At 45.1% G+C, this 21,373-nt stretch overlaps 1 protein-coding gene across 2 annotated transcripts in view; it reads left to right on the forward strand.

The window, feature by feature from the left end:
* ZC3H13 (zinc finger CCCH-type containing 13) overlaps positions 1-21,373 on the forward strand; it is a 215,599-nt gene that overhangs the window by 49,795 nt on the left and 144,431 nt on the right. For both annotated transcript variants that reach the window (XM_030200507.1, XM_030200508.1), the window contains exons 7-8: positions 452-600; positions 20,037-20,234. In XM_030200507.1, coding sequence (XP_030056367.1) covers positions 452-600; positions 20,037-20,234 — 347 coding nt within the window. The remainder of the gene's footprint in view (positions 1-451; positions 601-20,036; positions 20,235-21,373) is intronic.

The following is a 21,373-nucleotide window of genomic DNA, read 5'->3' on the forward strand; positions in this document are numbered from 1 at the left end:
GGGAAAAAGACCTCAAAAACCTGTGGTGCGTACGCTTTCACTAAAAAAAAAAAAAAAAAAAGAGCATCCACTAAGGCTTAAACTGCATTAGAATAGGTGCGGTCTAAAAGTTAAAAATGGAAATAAAATAAAAAGTTGTTAAAAATCACTTGTTACATTGACCCTTATGTGTTTAACGCCAAATGTATCTTCGAGTAATGGATAAAATTCTCTTAAGCTTTTTCAAAAGGGAATTCTCTCTATGACTGTGGAAAAAGCCTTTATTGAAAAATTCCTTTTATCTTGTTCAAGGATATTTTAGTAAATACTTTGTCAAGTGTAATTGTAATCTAAGGAGACTGTGAATGCTTGATGATTTTGATATGAAAGTAGATGCCAGGAAACAAATTTGTGGTACAGGTTATCATAACTTTTCTTCCTTAAAAACAACAAAACTAACATTAATGTTCAGATTTCTCCTGAAGTGGTTAGATCGAAGATGTCACCATCACTGCGAAAATCTAGTAAATCTCCAAAACGAAAATCAAGTCCCAAAGCATCCTCCTCCTCGAGCAAAAAGAAATCTTCTGCAGTATCTTCTCCTTTGCAGGAGCAGCAGAGGTTAGTAGAGACAAGGGCTGGAACAGACAAAGGGGAGGGGAAGTTTGAAATCATGGCATACCCTTTCTGTTCGTTTGATCTTTCATTTTGTATTAAATTCTACTGCTCTATAAGAGCAGAAGTGATGAAACTCCCTCTTCTTTAGTTTGTTAATCAGAAAAAGGCAAAGAAAGAAGAGTTTTCACTAAATAAAATTACACAAAAATGTTTGTGTACAAAAATTTAGGAGGGAGAGTTTTTTGGACATTTAAATTGTTATAAGAAATGAATCGTGTGCTATGTTACAGCAGAAAAACTCAATTACACTTATTTATCCCTGATCAGTGTTTTCTTATTTAAATATTGCTTCATCAAATAGTGTGTCTTAGCAAATGAAATCATTAATGCCCTACAAAAAAAAAAAGCGTCAGCAGCAGATGAATCCAGAGACTTGTGTGTTGTGTCCAGCTACCTGCAGTTGGAGATAGAGAGCGATGAATTGCACTGTCATATAGGTATGCTCCCTGGCCATTCAGTATTCTCTATTTCCAGCAGGCGGATGGACAGGCTCTCACAAGCTCCTGGCCTCATCTGGTCACTGCTCCTATTCTGGGTCTGCCAGTTTAGTAGAGCAATGGGATGTGCAACTGAGTGGTGCCAACTTTAGGGGGTATTCCTGGTCACTCCAAGTCCCTTCCTACCATTCTGCCCTCTCCTGCTGTTCTCCATTCTCCTTCCAGGCTATGGAAGATCAGCTCTTAAAAAAAAAAAAAAAAAAAAAATAGAAGCCATGTGTTTGGGGCATTGTAATTTTGGATCTGCAGTTTACTTCAGGAGCGATACTGGCACCCCCAGTATCAGGGCTGTAGAAGGAGAGGATGGCGGTCTGTCTGCAGCTGCCCTGGGACATAAACAGGACTGCTGTCACCTCAGGGTGAGTCTTCCCCTTTTCCTTTCTGTGTTGTTTCTGGGAAGTGTGCTTGCTGCTTCCACGGTTTGGTGGGAGGTGCAGCGGCAATTCTTTCCCCGGCTGGGGATGCTGGATTGCAGCGTACCCGCGGCAGTGCCTATGCAGCCTTGTTTTCTTGTTCCCATGCCCGGGACATGCCTCTCATGCTGCTAGCAGGGCTTAAACAGCCATCTTGCTAGCACACGTGCTGGGTCAGAACAGGTAGTTTTTTCTACCCAGCTATCTATTTGGTGCTGGTCTTTCCCATTCTGATCCAGGATCTTTCCCCCGAGGGGGGGGCAGTCCTTGATTTCTTAGTTTTTGGGGATTTTTAGTCTTTGGAGCTGGTTATTCTTTTACGGCTGTGCCATTCAGTTTTTCATCATCTCCAAGAACGTGTCTTTCTACAGCATGGTAGTAGTGACTACCTTCCTTCGCTGGTCTGGGTTGCAGGGGCATCCATTCTTTCCTGATTGGCTGTTGGCACCTCTTCGTGTCCAGAGAAGCTGCAAGTGTCTTCCTCAAGACTGTATGTGCATTCTTTAGCATTGTAGACAGACATGTTTTATGCATTATCACGAGTTGATCTGCTGTAGTATACCAAGTTAAAAAGGTTGTGGGGGGGGGGGGGGCACATATGGTTCATAAGATGTGTTTCAGAGGTTCTTTATAGGTTATGCTACCATTAATTGAACTGAAATAGGAATTATCCATAGAATATGATGTACAAGAGCTTTTAAAAACCATATAAGTCCTTTTAGATGTGATGATAGTGTTAAAGGCAGGTCACAATCCTGCCGGAAAAGATCAAAGCAAGTAGCACTTGTAAGAACCTAGAGCAGGGGTTCTGAATTGTGTCTATGAACTAGGTGTAAAATATTTTTTTCTTTCTTCTGTTACTTTGAAAATTGTTTTTATGAAAGAAAAAAAAACTCTCTTAATGTCAACTTATTAAAATATTGTTGCACTCCAAACGAGTGTAGGGAGGCATAGCATGCTATTGTGCATATTCAGGTAGGATTGTCCTCATGTTATAAGTAGTGACTTAAAATAGTTTCCGGTTGATGGGATTTAAAGCAAATGTACCCTGCTTTTATGATCTTCAGCATCTGTCTTTTTGTAGTGGGTTATGGTGACTTTTAAGGTAAATATTTAGTCTTTTGAATAAGTTATTAATTGTAACTTTTGATTCTTTGCTATTTATTTATTTTATTTATTTACTCATTTATTATCCATTTACTACCTAAGCGGAGTACAATAAATTCATTCATTATAATGTTGCTTAATTGTTTTGGATGTTTGATACTAGTTGGGCCAAAGGTATAGGATGTATTTACAGTGTAAGTTAAAGAAATCAAAGTTGGTGTGACCGGTAGCTGCATTGGAGCAGAAGCAGTCAAAAGAGAATCAACCTGCGATTTTATAGCAATATCTGGCTCACCAAGCCCTTCAACTTCTCTGCCCTTTGTACTGATAGCTTACTTACTAGCAGGCTGTGCAAGTTTCTGAGCAACCACAGGTTAAAAAACAAACAAAAAAACCAACCCAAAATATCGAGAGTAGTCCAAAGTAGAGTTTATAACACAACAGAACTTGAGGGATGAATTGACGCCCGACTTGGCCAAATTCTGCCCAGTGATGGGCTGCATATTTCTATGTTTTTTTTCTAGGGAGGTGCTGCATGTGCTCCATAGCTTTCATCAGAGAGGTCTGTGACTCAAAAATGTTCAAGAGCCACTGTCTTAGAGAAAGGAAGATGAATGCATCTGGTTTTGATAAGCATCCTCTTGCTTTTGTATTTGAAGTCTCATGGGTCAGTATAGGAGCAAGACATGTAGCTTTGTGCTAGAGTTCTGCAGTGTTAGAATCTCTGAGTGTAATAATTTTAAGGACTACAAGCACAGCTTTTTCCCTTAAGACATGCTTGGTATTAAAGTTTTAATGTAGTTTTATCACATCAGACTGTCACTGGACACTTTCATAATAAGCAGGGCCCATGGTCTCCTGCAGTGTTGACAGGGCTGCAAAATATGACTATAGAAGAGCAGGGGTCAGAGCCATGTAGGGGACTGATGGATTCCCTGTAGCACATTCCTGCTCAATCTCCTGGCTAGTTCCCTGTTTCCCCACACAGATTTAGTGGCAAGAAAAGGAGAACAGTAGCGTATTGAGCCATTTCGCCATCCTCTGTTTCTTAGGGCCAATGGCTTCTTTGAACCATGTGACTCATAGCGGTAGAAGAGGAGGATGTGGTTCATGTTTCTCCTTTTTCTGCCAATAGTCATTATTGCAAGCGGGTGAGGAGAAAACTATGTGAAGTTGTTCTGGGGCATTGTGAAAATAGAGGGACTTGAGGAATGGGAAAGAGGTGGTGGAGGTAATGGAAGAAGGATTGATAGAATAGAAGTTGTTTGAAAGAGCAGATGAACACAAAGCAAGATTGGAAATAAATTTATATTCTTTATTCAAATTTATGTAAATGTGCCACATGATTGCTGCAGTATTTCAGAAACTTTGCTACAGAATTTGCTACCTCTTGCTGCTGAATCTGAGCTACTGCAGGAAACTGGAGCCTGTGGTACGTATTATAAAAATAAAATTTACTTTTGGACCAGTGATTTGAAATGCTTTCAGATAGTTGCATGGGGCTAGTCCCTGATGAAGCAAAAGAAAGACAAATTAATAGATCTGAGGTAAAATTTAATGTAATTACATCATTTATAATCCACTTTTGTGATCAGATTTACAAAGCAGTATACAAGTAAAATAGCAAATATAAAATGCAAAACATAAAATATTAACAAAAAATGATTTTGAAACAAATGTGTTGGGTTATTTTGTTTCAGCATGTTCACAGTGTGTGTGCATGTTTTCAGTAAATTAAATTTATTTGAATGTTTCTTAAAGGAATATTGCTCAACAAACTAACAAGGGGAAGTAGCACAGTGATTAGATTGCCCCTTGATATAATTAACATGCAGATATTTCAGCTATCCAGTGAAATAGTTTTGATTTACCAATTAAAAAAGAAATCATACTTGGATTTGAACCAGCATAATTAAAGATGACAATGTATGTGAATCTGAGACCATTGTAATTACCTTGCTTAGACTAGACAAAGATGAAGGAGCCTTTTACTAAAGCTTATTGCAAGCGTAGTGTGTGCTAGCAGACATTAACGTGTGCTACGAAGCTCATTATATACCTGTTGGCTTCTTAGAATTTAGCACACCCTAAGCTTTAGTACCCAAAGTGAGGAAGTCTAATAAACCCTGTTGGAGAGGGTAAGTGATAAAGCAGAGCTTGCAGTGTACAGTCATTAAGAGCAGGGAAGGAAGACCAAATTGGCAGCCGACATGGTTAAAAGGTGACGTGAAAGAGGCTATGATAACCAAAAAATCTTTCAATAAATGGAAAAAGGATCTGAATTAAGATAATAGGAAAAAGCTGACAGAGAATTGATAAGGAAAGCAAAAAGAGAATTTGAAAAAAAGCTTGCTGTAAAGGTAAAGAACTTTGCAAGACTGGGAGACAGGGCATCCAAATATGATGTGAAATGTAATGTGGGCAAGTGCAAAATGATGCACATACCTGTAGCTACACAATGCTAGACTAGGTTCTGCATTAGGAATCCCCACCCAGGAAAAACAAATCTAGGTGTGATCGTGGACAGTAAGTTGAAATCTTCTGCTCAGTGTGTGGTGGCGCCAAAAAAGCAAATAATTTCCAGCATTTTATTAGGAAGGGACCCAAGAAGTATTGGTGGGTGATAGGTTATCATGTGCTCGCCCAGGTTTGCGTGAGTTCTGCAAGGGGCACTGCTATTTCCCTTTTTAATCTTTTTAGTGCCAGTGGCAGATATACGTAGGATGGTTGGGGTTAAGTATTTTATTTTTGCGATGATTTTCAGTTCCTTATCCCTTTGGGTAAAGGTTGGTCACCTGGCATGCTGCAGAAGTTCTGGAACTGGTAGATAACTGGATGTTCTTGAATAGATTGTAGGTTAATTTAAAATGGAGATGTTATGGGTTCACAATAGATCCATGAAGTGGGAATGTCTAATTATTTTATTGCAATGGATTCAAGTGGTAGCTCAGGATAGGGTGAGAAATTTAGGTGTTGCTTGATGGTTATTTAACCTCATAGTACCAAATATATAGGGTAGTGAGAGTATGTTTTTATCACCAAACAGCAGAAGAGAATTAAGGTCTTTTTTTTTAAATTTGAGGAACCTATATTTGCTAAATTGTATTCTATAATTAATACCCACCTTGACTGTTGTAATGCACTTTATTTGTGATTGCTCAAGCAGAGTTTGCACCATCTGTACAGAACAAGGTCACAAAGGTTTTGTGGCTAGTGGGAGTTCAGGAGCATATTTCTTCCATTTTAGCTGAATTACATTGGTTTCCTGTTCACTTTAAAGCTCTGACTCTGGCTTTTAAAGTATTGCATGGTTCAAGTCTGGGATATTTGTTGGACAAATTAGGTTGGTACTCTATAGAAAGGAGCTTATATTCAATGAATGAGAACTTATTGGTTGTCCCAGGGTTGAGGAGTGTACAGTCAGTAGTATGGGCCACTGCATTTTCTATTGGGATCCCTGTGTTGTGGAACAGATTAGCATTAGCAATCAATAAGGTTTGGATTTGGAGGGGTTTAAGTCTGAACACTCACCTATTCAGGTGAAGATGCTGGAGTGGGTGACTTACATTATTGCTGTTGAATTGTTTTAATGTATTCAGTAAATTTTAGTGGTGGGAAGGGTAATTGTGTTTTCTGTCTTAAGGCAATTAGATGTTTTGTAACATACCTTGAGTCATCTGTTTGGGCAGGCTAAATAATTAAACAAGTGAATAAATAAATAAAGACCCGAGGGTATATAGCATGAAATCTAGCTACAGTCTACCAGGTACTTCAGACCTGGATTTACCACAGTTGTAAACAGGATACTGGGCTTGATGAGCCTTTGTTCTGACTCAGTATGGCAATTCTGTGAAGAACTGTTCTTTGCAGGATTGGTTAGAATTCTGCATCTTCGAGGGTGGGAGTGATTTGAGAATTTTAGTTTGCATGTTGACAGCAACTTGGTAAATAAGGAGTTGATCATCACCAGATAGTCAAAAGTCCAGTATGTGGTTTGTGCCACAGAACTAAAAAAATTAGTCAACTGGGCCTGACCTACTGATCGTGTGTGCTCTGAAATCTGTAATTGAGTTCCTCTTTCTCTCAATTGTTTTTAGAGCCCCAGGAGAAACACAAATGTAAACTTTAGTAAAGCTAACAAGTCTTTGCAGTGGGTGGTCTTTGTAGTAAGTGAATATGGTCTTGTATTGCTTAGCATGGTGATTTATATCAGAACCATGGTCAATTCTATACCTGTACTTATGTTTATAAAAGTAATGTAAGTTTTGCTAAAGTATTGTACTTTAGGTTAATTTTGGGGTGGAATAGCTTAGTGGTTAAAGTAGGGAGCCAAGCACCAGGGAAGCCAGGGTTCAAATCTTGCATCTCCCATTGACACTCCTTGTGACCTTGGGCAAGACACAATTTAGATTGTAAGCACTTTCGGGAAGGGAAATGCCTACTGTATTTGAACTTAATATGCCTTGTGCTTAAATTTAGAAAAGCGAGTAATCAAATCTCTCTCTCCCTCTCTCTCTCTCTCTATATATATATATCTCCAGTCCTAAATCCAAATCTAGTACTAACACAATTATATATATACTAGTAAAAAATCCCCGTTTCTGATGCAAATGAAATGGGGGCTAGCAAGGTTTTCTTCTGTGTGCATGTGGGAGTGTGTGTGTTCCTGCCCTCTCTGCCCTCTCTCCCCTCCCCCCTCTGAGTCCTTCATTGTTACAGAGAGAGCAATTTGATTTCCTGCTTAGCTGTTTTCCTTCACTGTTTGTGTTAGAGAGAGAGCGAGGGCGGGGCAGACACTCATGGGGAAACCGGATATCTCTCCCCCTTCACACTTCCGGTTGGAGGCTTCATAGAACGTTGGTGTTGCCTTTTATATATAGAGATATCTTGTACATATTCACTGGGGAATTCTAAAAACCGACTGGGTTGCAGTCCTCGAGGGCCGAGACTGCCCACCCCTGATCTAGAAGAATACTAATCTACAGTGGGGGAAATAAGTATTTGATCCCTTGCTGATTTTGTAAGTTTGCCCACTGACAAAGACATGAGCAGCCCATAATTGAAGGGTAGGTTATTGGTAACAGTGAGAGATAGCACATCACAAATTAAATCCGGAAAATCACATTGTGGAAAGTATATGAATTTATTTGCATTCTGCAGAGGGAAATAAGTATTTAATCCCTCTGGCAAACAAGACCTAATACTTGGTGGCAAAACCCTTGTTGGCAAGCACAGCGGTCAGACGTCTTCTGTAGTTGATGATGAGGTTTGCACACATGTCAGGAGGAATTTTGGTCCACTCCTCTTTGCAGATCATCTCTAAATCATTAAGAGTTCTGGGCTGTCGCTTGGCAACTCGCAGCTTCAGCTCCCTCCATAAGTTTTCAATGGGATTAAGGTCTGGTGACTGGCTAGGCCACTCCATGACCCTAATGTGCTTCTTCCTGAGCCACTCCTTTGTTGCCTTGGCTGTATGTTTTGGGTCATTGTCGTGCTGGAAGACCCAGCCACGACCCATTTTTAAGGCCCTGGCGGAGGGAAGGAGGTTGTCACTCAGAATTGTACGGTACATGGCCCCATCCATTCTCCCATTGATGCGGTGAAGTAGTCCTGTGCCCTTAGCAGAGAAACACCCCCAAAACATAACATTTCCACCTCCATGCTTGACAGTGGGGACGGTGTTCTTTGGGTCATAGGCAGCATTTCTCTTCCTCCAAACACGGCGAGTTGAGTTCATGCCAAAGAGCTCAATTTTTGTCTCATCTGACCACAGCACCTTCTCCCAATCACTCTCGGCATCATCCAGGTGTTCACTGGCAAACTTCAGACGGGCCGTCACATGTGCCTTCCGGAGCAGGGGGACCTTGCGGGCACTGCAGGATTGCAATCCGTTATGTCGTAATGTGTTACCAATGGTTTTCGTGGTGACAGTGGTCCCAGCTGCCTTGAGATCATTGACAAGTTCCCCCCTTGTAGTTGTAGGCTGATTTCTAACCTTCCTCATGATCAAGGGTACCCCACGAGGTGAGATTTTGCGTGGAGCCCCAGATCTTTGTCGATTGACAGTCATTTTGTACTTCTTCCATTTTCTTACTATGGCACCAACAGTTGTCTCCTTCTCGCCCAGCGTCTTACTGATGGTTTTGTAGCCCATTCCAGCCTTGTGCAGGTGTATGATCTTGTCCCTGACATCCTTAGACAGCTCCTTGCTCTTGGCCATTTTGTAGAGGTTAGAGTCTGACTGATTCACTGAGTCTGTGGACAGGTGTCTTTCATACAGGTGACCATTGCCGACAGCTGTCTGTCATGCAGGTAACGAGTTGATTTGGAGCATCTACCTGGTCTGTAGGGGCCAGATCTCTTACTGGTTGGTGGGGGATCAAATACTTATTTCCCTCTGCAGAATGCAAATAAATTCATATACTTTCCACAATGTGATTTTCCGGATTTAATTTGTGATGTGCTATCTCTCACTGTTACCAATAACCTACCCTTCAATTATGGGCTGCTCATGTCTTTGTCAGTGGGCAAACTTACAAAATCAGCAAGGGATCAAATACTTATTTCCCCCACTGTAAGTGTGGAACAAACACACGTTTTGTGCTGCTGCAGCACTCATCACTGACTCTTTAGGTTGCCCCATGCCCATCGCCACCAATCTAATATGTACTAGATTTGGATTTAGGACTGGAGATAAATCCAAATCTAGTACTAACACCACCATATTAGATTGGTGGTGATGGGCATGGGGCAACCTAAAGAGTCAGTGATGAGTGCTGCAGCAGCACAAAACGTGTGTTTGTTCCACACTTAGATTAGTATTCTTCTAGATCAGGGGTGGGCAGTCTCGGCCCTCGAGGACTGCAACCCAGTCGGTTTTTAGAATTCCCCAGTGAATATGCGCAAGATCTGTTTTCATGTACTGCGTCCATAGTATGCAAGCAGATACCATGTATATTCATTGGGGAAATCCTGATAACCCAACTGGGTTGTGGCCCTCAAAGACCAAGGTTGCCCACTCCTGTTTTAGATGGTATGTTGAAAGCACACAGCCGTAAGCAGGAGGTGAACTCGCTAAAGTTCTTTATAAGTGCTTAGTAATTATCCAAAGTACTGCTCTTAAAACAGAAGCACCTACGTACCTTGTCCTGGTATGATCTAATTTGACAGAGTGATATTTTTTCCCCTGTGTCTAGTAATACAACTGCTATTTTTTACCCCCATTTTCTTCACAGCTAATGGAGAATTATTTTTGAGAATGATTTTGCAGATTTCTTTTTCTTTATATATTGCCTTATCTACAAAACAAACCAAGATGATTTACAATCCATCACATACAACAAATAAAATCCCCAATTTTCCCACTCCAGTAAAACTCCCACCAACCTCAATTACATGCAACATAAAATATTTCATTATTCTATCTCATCCCGCCCTATAAAATCACAACAAATCTCTTTCAGCCTTTCAGTTTTTATAACCAGACTTTAAACAGTATCCTCAAAACACTGAAAACCAGGTCCACTTTTTCATCTCACAACCACTTGCTAGAAAAATACAACTGTTTACCTCTCATCCGACCTTCAAATAATCCTTCATCCCTCTCCGCTCAACCTGCAAGTTGTTTCATAACAAAGAGGCTAATAGAAAGAAAGCTTTCCTCCCCACTGATGCCAATCACACCTGAGTTACTTTGAGGCTTATTTTCGAAAGAGAAAAACGCCCAAATTCAGACCTAAATCGGGAGATGGACATCTTTCTCTTGTGGGTGCCCAAATCGGTATAATCGAAAGCCGATTTTGGGCGTTTCCAACTGCACTCCGTCGCGGGAACACATAAAGTTGACAGGGGCGTGTCGGAGGCGTGGTGAAGGCGGGACTGAGGCGTGGTTATCGGCTGAGCAGAGATGTGCGTGCTCGGCCGATAATGGAAAAAAGAAAGGCGTTTTCAGAGAGAATTTAGGTCACTTTTGTTAGACCCGTTTTTTTTCACGAACAGGTCCCAAGAAAGTGCCCTAAATGACCAGATGACCACCGGAGGGAACCGGGGATGACCTCCCCTGACTCCCCCAGTGGTCACTAACCCCCTCCCACCAAAAAAAAACGAATGTTAAACACTTTTTTTCCAACTTGTAAGCCAGCCTCAAATGTCATCCCCAGCTCCATGACAGCAGTATGCAGGTCCCCGAAGTAATTTTAGTTTAGTTAGTGCTGTGCGGGACCCATGCAGAGAGGAAAAATCGGAAGAAAAAAAAAAAACAAGCAAGTGCAGTCAGGGACGTCTAAATTACCAGGATAGTAAAAGGGGGAATCGAACCAGCAAACTTCTGATTACAAGCTCAGTGCTCTAGCCAGTGAGCCACATTATTCAGGTGCTTAGATATCCTTCCCTATCCATTAAGTCCCTCCAAGTTTCTGTCAGCCAATCATCGCTGTTTAGCTGACACAGATGTCAGCTAAATGAGCTGTGATTGGCTGACAGAAACTTGGAGAGACTTAATGGAAAGGGAAGGACGTCTAATCAGTGGTGCACTAGCTAGAGCACTGAGCTTGTAATCAAAAGGTTGCTGGTTCAATTCCCCCTTTTACTATCTTTTAATTTGGACGCCCCTGACTGCACTTGCTTGCTTGTTTTTTTTTTCTTCCGATTTTTCCTCTCTGCATGGGTCCCGCGCAGCACCAACTAAAGTAAAATTGCTCTGGGGACCTGCATACTACTGTCATGGAGCTAGGTATGATATTTGAGGCTGGCATAGAGGCATCTCAGGGGGACCAGTGCACTACGAATGCTGGCCCCTCCCATGACCAAATGCCTTGGATTTGGTCGTTTTTGAGCTGGGACGCTTCGGTTTCAATTATCGCTAAAAAACAAAAACGCCCAGCTCAAAAAACGCCCTAATCCAATGTATTTTCGAAAAAAAAGATGGACATCCATTTTTTTCGAAAATACAGTTCGGCCCGCCCCTTCACGGACCCGTTCTCGGAGATGGACGTTTTTACAAATGGGCGTTTGCGTTCGATTATGCCCCTCATAGTCACCGCTAATTGCTCTTTCTGACCTGAGTGCATTGCTTGATTTGGGACATACTTCAGCAGCTTGTCCTGCAGATATTTTGGTCTTAGACCCTGGTGTGCTTTAAGACATCTTAAACCTAATTTCTTGCTTCAGCAGGTGGCCGGTGCAAGAATTTCAACCAAGATGACACACGGTTCTAGGACCATGCAGAAGTATTTTTGGATTATTTGCATTATTTGTAATTGGCAAATTTGTTTCCCTGGTAGATCATATTACTGTAATTCAGTCTGGATAAAACTAGTGCCTGAACCACTGGGACAAAATTATTCTGATCAAGATAAGGGTGTAACTGATGCAGTACTGTAAACTGACCAAACACTGCCTTTACAAACAATGACAAATCACTTAGCCACATGCTCTGCAATTTCAAGGATTTATCCATCATTATTGTACAGCCCAATCTGAATAATGATTTATCTCCTGTTCCTATAAACATGACTGTTTTTGCACTTTTGACCTTTTGGTTGGTAATCAGGCCTGTTATTTGGTGTGTAAATGTTTTGCTGAACAGCAAATGTATGGAGATATATATGGCAAAATACAGAAAATAGAAAAAGCAATCTAGGAACTGACATAAAAAGAGTGCTTTCAAAATTTAAAAATATAATAATGAAAAGAAGCAAGGAAATAAATGTTTTTAGTGGGAGAGGGTATATCTGTAAGAAACATATTCAGACTTTTAAAAATATGTATACATAATGCACTGCTAGAAAGCGATTTCCCTTTACCACAAGAGGTCACTGTAGTGCTTGGCTTATATATGGCAGCATTTTTGGGAGTAGCAGAAAGAGAAGAGGTCCAAATTTGTTGCAGTCCAAATACTTCACAAGCACACAGGAGTGATAGTGAGCCAGTTATTATTTTCCAAAAAAAAACTTTAATATTTCCAAAACCAACCTTATTTAGTGGAAATACTGGATCCAAAATAATTTTCATTAGTTCATTAGCCCAAGATAGTTCAGCTATTGCCTGCTTCAGCGGCAAATTTAAAAAGTAAAATGGATCAACACACCTAGGCAAATGCATACAGTACCTCATAAGGTTGTCACCAATGTTCTTTAGCTCACAAACAGTAACAAAACAGTGGGAAAGCAACCATGGACTCAACAGTTAGGAACGGTAATCTTGAATATGTAGACAGTTTATTGCTCAAAGACTTGACACAGTAACTGTGTTTTGACTTTAGGCTTGATTCAGGAGTCTAAAAAATGTATAAAATTTACATTAAAAACATTAAAATACATAGAACTAAAATATAAATGAATACAAAATTCTGAAAACATACAAAATAAAACACATATGAACTAATACCACATTACAGTGAGAGATGTCACATAACTTATTGGTATTTCTTAAAATGAAAGCATAAAACTCAGACTTTTTTTGTATGGCTATGTTGTACACAAAAAGAACATTGATTTAATTCAGAATGTTAAACAACAATAGGGATCATAACAATGAATTGATCAAAATGCAAGGAACTAACCTTTCTTTTAGCTGTAAATGTGTCTTCAGAATTGTGAGCAACTTAATTGGTTATGTATAGATTGGTCTATAAAGGACATTGGAAAAATGTTAGAATCTTATGGTACACTAGAAATGTTTGAAATTTCATTCGTTTTTAGTGTACCATAAGATTCTAACAGTTACTATGTTGAGTCTTTGAGCAGTAAATTGTCTACATATTCAAGATTACCATCCCTGACTCTTGAGTCCGTGGTCACTTTCTCAGTGTTTCGTTACTGCATTAAATCCTCTGTGGGTTTTCAGCATTTTCTCTGAGGACAAGCAGGCTGCTTGTTCTCACTGATGGGTTGACGTCCTCGGCAGCCCCCTCCATCGGAAAGTTTACTAGCAAAGGCCTTTGCTAGTCCTCGCGCGCCCATGCGCACCGCACATGCGTGGCCGTCTTCCCGCCCGAAACCGGCTCGAGCCGGCCAGTCTTCTTTCGTCCGCACTCGGTACGGTCGTGTTACGCCGTTCGTGCCCCAGAGAGTCGACCTCGCGCGTCCTTTTCGACGTGTTTTTGTCCTTTTTTTCCTTGAGAAAAGTTCGGGAAGCGCTCCGGTAGTATTCCGGAAGACCCTTTCGGGTTTTCTGCCCTTCCCGTATTTCTTAGTTTTTGCCCCATAAGTTTTCTTTCGTTGTCGGGGTAGGCCTCTTTTGGCCTCGGTCGAGATTTTTCTCCCTCTAAATTTTGGTGCTTCAATTTTCACCATTTCGGCTTTTGATTTCGCCGGCGTGATTTTTCCGCCCATGACATCGAAGCCTTCCAGCGGCTTCAAGAAGTGCACCCAGTGCGCCCGGGTAATCTCGCTCACTGATAGGCACTCTGCGTGTCTTCAGTGTCTAGGGGCCCAGCACCGCCCTCAGAACTGCAGTCTGTGTTCCCTGTTACAAAGGCGGACTCAGGTAGCGAGATTAGCCCAGTGGAACGTTTTGTTCTCGGGCTCTTCGTCGGCATCGGCACCGGAGGCATCGAGTGCATCGACGTCGTCAGCGTCCGGACCATCTTCCTTGGCTGCCGCTCCATCGACTGCATCGAGGCATCGGACCTCTGCATCGGCGCCGAGGCATCGGGCGACTGTATCGACGTCGGTGGTACCGAGACTTCGTCTGCTGATGTCGTCGGACGGAGGTGCATCGTCAGGAGTGCAGGTGAGGGCTGTCCATTCCCCTGCTGGTGGCGGTGAGCCTTCGGGTGGGTCTCCTCCTACCCTGAGGGCTCCTGCGGTACAGCCCCCCCGGGATCGACCCTCTTCGGTCTCGGCCCCGAGGAAGCGACGGATGGATTCTACGTCCTCCTCGTCGGTGCCGGGGAGCTCCGGTGACATGCTTCGGAAGAAGTCGAAGAAGCATCGACACCGGTCTCCTCCCCGCGTCGGCACCGAGAGCTCTGGGTCGCCGAGGGATTCGGCACCCAGCAGGCATCGGCACCGAGAGGACCGCTCACCCTCTGTTCAGGAGGTGTCGATGCGCTCCACTCTGGACAGCCCGGAACAGCCTCCTCGCCCGGAACAGGTTCTGGCGTCGACGCCTGCATCGACCTCTCAGCCTTTCTCTGCAGCCGCTCTAAACGAGAGCCTCCGGGCCGTTCTCCCAGAGATTCTGGGAGAGCTGTTGCGCCCTACCCCTCCGGTACCGGCGGTGCTTGCGCCTCCGGTACCGTCGAGCGTGGCGCCGGCTGGCCCATCGCCCAGGTTGAGGTCCCCGATGTCGGTACCGCGTGCGGTGCCGACCGCGGCCACCTCCCAGGAAGGCTCCCCGACTACGTCGGCGGAGGGAGCTTCGCCAATGCGGGCGAGGGTGTCTACCTCTCGACGCCCCCACCGTGGACGGGGTTCCACCGAGTCGAGCAGGGCGAGGTTGCAGACACAGGTCCGTGAACTTGTGTCTGACACCGAGGGTGAGGCCTCGTGGGAGGAAGAGGAGGACCCCAGATATTTCTCTGACGAGGAGTCTGAGGGTCTTCCTTCTGATCCTACTCCCTCTCCTGAAAGACAGCTTTCTCCTCCCGAGAGTCTGTCTTTTGCTTCCTTTGTCCGGGAGATGTCTACGGCCATCCCCTTCCCGGTGGTTGTGGAGGACGAGCCCAGGGCTGAAATGTTTGAGCTCCTGGACTATCCTTCTCCACCTAAGGAAGCGTCCACTGTTCCCTTGCACCATGTCCTGAAAAAGACATTGCTTGCGAACTGGACCAAGCCACTAAGTAATCCCCACATTCCCAAGAAGATCGAGTCCCAGTACCGGATCCATGGGGACCCAGAGCTGATGCGCACCCAGTTGCCTCATGACTCTGGAGTTGTGGATTTGGCCCTAAAGAAGGCTAAGAGTTCTAGGGAGCATGCTTCGGCGCCCCCGGGCAAAGACCCTAGAACCTTAGACTCCTTTGGGAGGAAGGCCTACCATTCTTCTATGCTCGTGGCCAAGATCCAGTCTTACCAGCTCTACACGAGCATACACATGCGGAACAATGTGCGGCAGTTGGCGGGCTTGGTTGATGCTCTTCCCCCTGAGCAAGCCAAGCCTTTTCAGGAGGTGGTCAGGCAGCTGAAGGCGTGCAGAAAATTCCTGGCCAGAGGAGTTTATGACACTTTTGATGTTGCGTCCAGGGCCGCTGCTCAAGGTGTGGTGATGCGCAGGCTCTCATGGTTGCGTGCCGCCGACCTGGAGAATAGACTCCAGCAGCGGATTGCGGACTCGCCTTGCCGTGCGGACAACATTTTTGGAGAAAAAGTCGAGCAGGTGGTAGAGTCTCTCCACCAGCGGGACACCGCATTCGACAAGTTCTCCCGCCGGCAGCCTTCAGCCTCTACCTCTACAGGTAGAAGATTTTTCGGGGGAAGGAAGACTGGTCCCTATGCTTCTGGTAAGCGTAGGTACAATCCTCCTTCCCGACAGCCTGCGGCCCAGGCTAAGCCCCAGCGCGCTCGCTCTCGTCAGCAGCGTGCGCCTCAGCAAGGCCCCGCGGCTCCCCAGCAAAAGCAAGGGGCGAGCTTTTGACTGGCTCCAGCAGAGCATAGCCGACATCCAAGTGTCAGTGCCGGGCGACCTGCCGGTCGGGGGGAGGTTGAAAGCTTTTCACCAAAGGTGGCCTCTCATAACCTCCGACCAGTGGGTTCTGCAAATAGTCCGGCAAGGATACACCCTCAATTTGGCCTCAAAACCTCCAAATTGTCCACCGGCAGCTCAGTCTTACAGCTTCCAGCACAAGCAGGTACTTGCAGAGGAACTCTCCGCCCTTCTCAGCGCCAATGCAGTCGAGCCCGTGCCATCCGGGCAAGAAGGGCTGGGATTCTATTCCAGGTACTTCCTTGTGGAAAAGAAAACAGGGGGGATGCGTCCCATCCTAGACCTAAGGGCCCTGAACAAATATCTCCTAAAAGAAAAGTTCAGGATGCTTTCCCTGGGCACCCTTCTCCCCATGATTCAGCAAAACGATTGGCTATGCTCTCTGGACTTGAAGGATGCCTACACACACATCCCGATACTGCCAGCTCACAGACAGTATCTGCGATTTCAGTTGGGCACACACCACTTCCAGTACTGTGTGCTACCCTTTGGGCTCGCCTCTGCTCCCAGGGTGTTCACGAAGTGCCTAGCTGTGGTCGCAGCGGCACTTCGCAGGCTGGGGGTGCACGTGTTCCCATATCTCGACGATTGGCTGGTGAAGAACACATCCGAGGCAGGAGCCCTGCAGTCCATGCAGATGACTATTCGCCTCCTGGAGCTACTGGGGTTTGTGATAAATTACCCAAAGTCCCATCTTCTCCCAGTGCAGAAACTCGAATTCATAGGAGCCCTGCTGGATTCTCGGACTGCTCGCGCCTATCTCCCAGAGACGAGAGCCAACCACTTGTTGTCCCTCGTCTCGCGGGTGCGTGCGTCCCAGCAGATCACAGCTCGGCAGATGTTGAGATTGCTGGGCCACATGGCCTCCACAGTTCATGTGACTCCCATGGCCCGCCTTCACATGCGATCTGCTCAATGGACCCTAGCCTCCCAGTGGTATCAGGCCGCTGGGGGACTAGAGGACGTGATCCACCTGTCCACGAGTTTTCTCAAATCCCTGTATTGGTGGACGATTTGCTCCAATTTGACTCTGGGACGTCCCTTCCAAATTCCTCAGCCGCAAAAAGTGCTGACCACGGATGCGTCTCTCCTGGGATGGGGAGCTCATGTCGATGGGCTTCACACCCAAGGAAGTTGGTCCCTCCAAGAACGCGATCTACAGATCAATCTTCTGGAGTTGCGAGCGATCTGGAACGCTCTGAAGGCTTTCAGAGATCGGCTGTCCCACCAAATTATCCAAATTCAGACAGACAACCAGGTTGCCATGTACTATGTCAACAAGCAGGGGGGCACCGGATCTCGCCCCCTGTGTCAGGAAGCTGTCAGCATGTGGCTCTGGGCTCGCCGTCTCGACATGGTGCTCCAAGCCACATATCTGGCAGGCGTAAACAACAGTCTGGCCGACAGGTTGAGCAGGATTATGCAACCTCACGAGTGGTCGCTCAGTTCCAGGGTAGTGCGACAGATCTTCCAAGCGTGGGGCACCCCCTTGGTGGATCTCTTCGCATCTCGAGCGAACCACAAAGTCCCTCAGTTCTGTTCCAGGCTTCAGGCCTCCGGCAGACTAGCATCGGATGCCTTCCTCCTGGATTGGGGGGAGGGCCTGCTGTATGCTTATCCTCCCATCCCTCTGGTGGGGAAGACTTTGTTGAAACTCAAGCAAGACCGAGGCACCATGATTCTGATTGCTCCTTTTTGGCCGCGTCAGATCTGGTTCCCCCTTCTTCTGGAGTTATCCTCCGAAGAACCGTGGAGATTGGAGTGTTTTCCGACCCTCATCACACAGGACGAGGGGGCGCTTCTGCATCCCAACCTCCAGTCTCTGGCTCTCACGGCCTGGATGTTGAGGGCGTAGACTTTGCCTCTTTGGGTCTGTCAGAGGGTGTCTCCCGCATCTTGCTTGCTTCCAGGAAAGACTCCACTAAGAGAAGTTATTTCTTCCATTGGAGGAGGTTTGCCGTCTGGTGTGACAGCAAGGCCCTAGATCCTCGCTCTTGTCCTACACAGACCCTGCTTGAATACCTTCTGCACTTGTCTGAGTCTGGCCTCAAGACCAACTCTGTAAGAGTTCACCTTAGTGCAATCAGTGCATACCATTACCGTGTGGAAGGTAAGCCGATCTCAGGACAGCCTTTAGTTGTTCGCTTCATGAGAGGTTTGCTTTTGTCAAAGCCCCCTGTCAAGCCTCCTACAGTGTCATGGGATCTCAATGTCGTTCTCACCCAGCTGATGAAACCTCCTTTTGAGCCACTGAATTCCTGCCATCTGAAGTACTTGACCTGGAAGGTCATTTTCTTGGTGGCAGTTACTTCAGCTCGTAGAGTCAGTGAGCTTCAGACCCTGGTAGCCCAGGCCCCTTACACCAAATTTCATCATAACAGAGTAGTCCTCCGCACTCACCCTAAGTTCTTGCCAAAGGTCGTGTCGGAGTTCCATCTGAACCAGTCAATTGTCTTGCCAACATTCTTTCCCCGTCCTCATTCCTGCCCTGCTGAACGTCAACTGCACACATTGGACTGCAAGAGAGCATTGGCCTTCTACCTGGAGCGGACACAGCCCCACAGACAGTCCGCCCAATTGTTTGTTTCTTTTGATCCCAATAGGAGGGGAGTGGCTGTAGGGAAACGCACCATATCCAATTGGCTAGCAGATTGCATTTCCTTCACTTACGCCCAGGCGGGGCTGGCTCTTGAGGGTCATGTCACGGCTCATAATGTTAGAGCCATGGCTGCGTCAGTAGCCCACTTGAAGTCAGCCTCCATTGAAGAAATTTGCAAAGCTGCGACGTGGTCATCTGTCCACACATTCACATCTCATTACTGCCTGCAGCAGGATACCCGACGCGACAGTCGGTTCGGGCAGTCAGTTCTTCAGAACCTGTTTGGGCTTTAGGATCCAACTCCACCCCCCGAGGGCCCTGTTTGTTCTGTTCCAGGCTGCACTCTCAGTTAGTTGGTAAATTTTTTAGGTCAATCTCAGTTATGTCCTCGCCGTTGCGAGGCCCAATTGACCATGGTTGTTGTTTTGAGTGAGCCTGGGGGCTAGGGATACCCCATCAGTGAGAACAAGCAGCCTGCTTGTCCTCGGAGAAAGCGAATGCTACATACCTGTAGAAGGTATTCTCCGAGGACAGCAGGCTGATTGTTCTCACAAACCCGCCCGCCTCCCCTTTGGAGTTGAGTCTTCCCTTGAAGTGTATTGTTTTGCTACATACTGGACTGGCCGGCTCGAGCCGGTTTCGGGCGGGAAGACGGCCGCGCATGCACGGTGCGCATGGGCGCGCGAGGACTAGCAAAGGCCTTTGCTAGTAAACTTTCCGATGGAGGGGGCTGCCGAGGACGTCAACCCATCAGTGAGAACAATCAGCCTGCTGTCCTCGGAGAATACCTTCTACAGGTATGTAGCATTCGCTTTCCCTGGACTTCAGCTCACAAAACAAACTTATAACAGGTCACCTGTAGTGCAGAATTTCAAATCAGCCAAAGAAACTTAAAAGTATTTCCACTAGTTATAAGGTTGATTTTGGAAATAAAGGTTTTTGGAAAATAACTGGTTCACTATTGTTGCTGTGTGCTTGTGAAGCGTTTTTGGGAAGACATCAGGAATAATATCGGAATCTGTTTTGATGACTTAAGATTCAGAGCAAGCTAGAAGGGAGGAGAATAAAAGAAGCCTTTTACTTTTTGCTGTGTCTGGTGTCCTCGCCCTCTCCTAGAAGCTCAAAAGGAGCACAAAGTAAGAAAAAAGGTCCTCGTACTCCTAGTCCACCTCCACCAGCACAGGAAGAAATTTCAGCCACAAAGAAGCACAAAGAAAAGTACAGAATAAAAGAACGTTCTGAAGATAAATCACGAGAGGTGAAGGACCGAGGGCACAATGTTGACAAGCATAAAGAGAGAAAAGAAAAGCAAAGGTAAGTAGGTTATTTTGAATAGGTTGGTTGTAAACTGCTTTTCTTAATTCTCTAGACATGACCACTTTATGGCATGCAGTACCTGAGCGATGTGGTTATCATCTGTATTGCTGATAAAACCTGATCATTTTTATGTCCCTTCATCAGAGAATATCGAGCAGGTAAGTGGGCTAATAATGTGCAAGTGGGTGAATTTACACTACTAGTTTCTCTCTTTCATGACCCAGGGATCTTGCTATAGTTTTTCTTTTTTTCCACCGTCTCTAACTCTGACCCTTACCTAAAGGGCAGCCCAGAAAAATAAAATGGGCAAAGAAAAACTGCATCAATTTAGTCACAAACTATATTCAGATTCTAAGCAATTGCCCACAGGTAGAGTTGACTAAGTCACAGTTATTTATTGTGATAAAAAAATTAGAAAATCAGAAGAGTAATTTAATTTAATGTAAAGCTTTTAGTCTAGCCTTTACAGCAAATTAATTAAACATGGATTGTACACATCCTATATAATAAAATGCACCTCCAACATTCTGAAGCTGACGGCATGGCTGAGGCATTCCTGCTCTCTGTATCCATCTCCTGAATTGACATCACGTACTTCCGGGTTTGTCACAAGCAGAAGTGACCAACCACATGAGGTTTCTCGGCTTCAGAATGTTTGAGGTGCATTCTATTAAATAGGATTGGTCAGTTCCTTGAAGCACAGCCAGAGCTCAGCATCCTGCACAGTAATGCTCAGACACCAGAGAGAGAGAGGGAGGGGGGGGGGGGCGCCTGACACCAGAGAGAGAGGGGGGGGGGGGGGAGGTATCTCTGTCACACACACACTCTCTCTCTCACAGTCAATGTCTTTCTCTCACTCTCACACACTGTCTCACACACTCTATGTCTCACACTGTATCACATTCACTCTCTATGTGTCACACAGTCACTCACACACTCTCTTGGTCTCATACACTCAGTCTCACAGAGAGTCTGTGTCTCACACACACTCTCTCTTGCACACACTGTATCTGTGAAACACACTCTCTCTCTCACACTGTGTCTCAAATACGCACTTGCACACACTCTCATTCTCACACACACACACACACACTCTCTCACAGACACACTCTCTCTTTCACACACACACACTCGCA

The sequence above is a fragment of the Microcaecilia unicolor genome, chromosome 4, assembly GCF_901765095.1.
Source record: "Microcaecilia unicolor chromosome 4, aMicUni1.1, whole genome shotgun sequence".
Taxonomy (NCBI): Eukaryota; Metazoa; Chordata; class Amphibia; order Gymnophiona; family Siphonopidae; genus Microcaecilia; species Microcaecilia unicolor.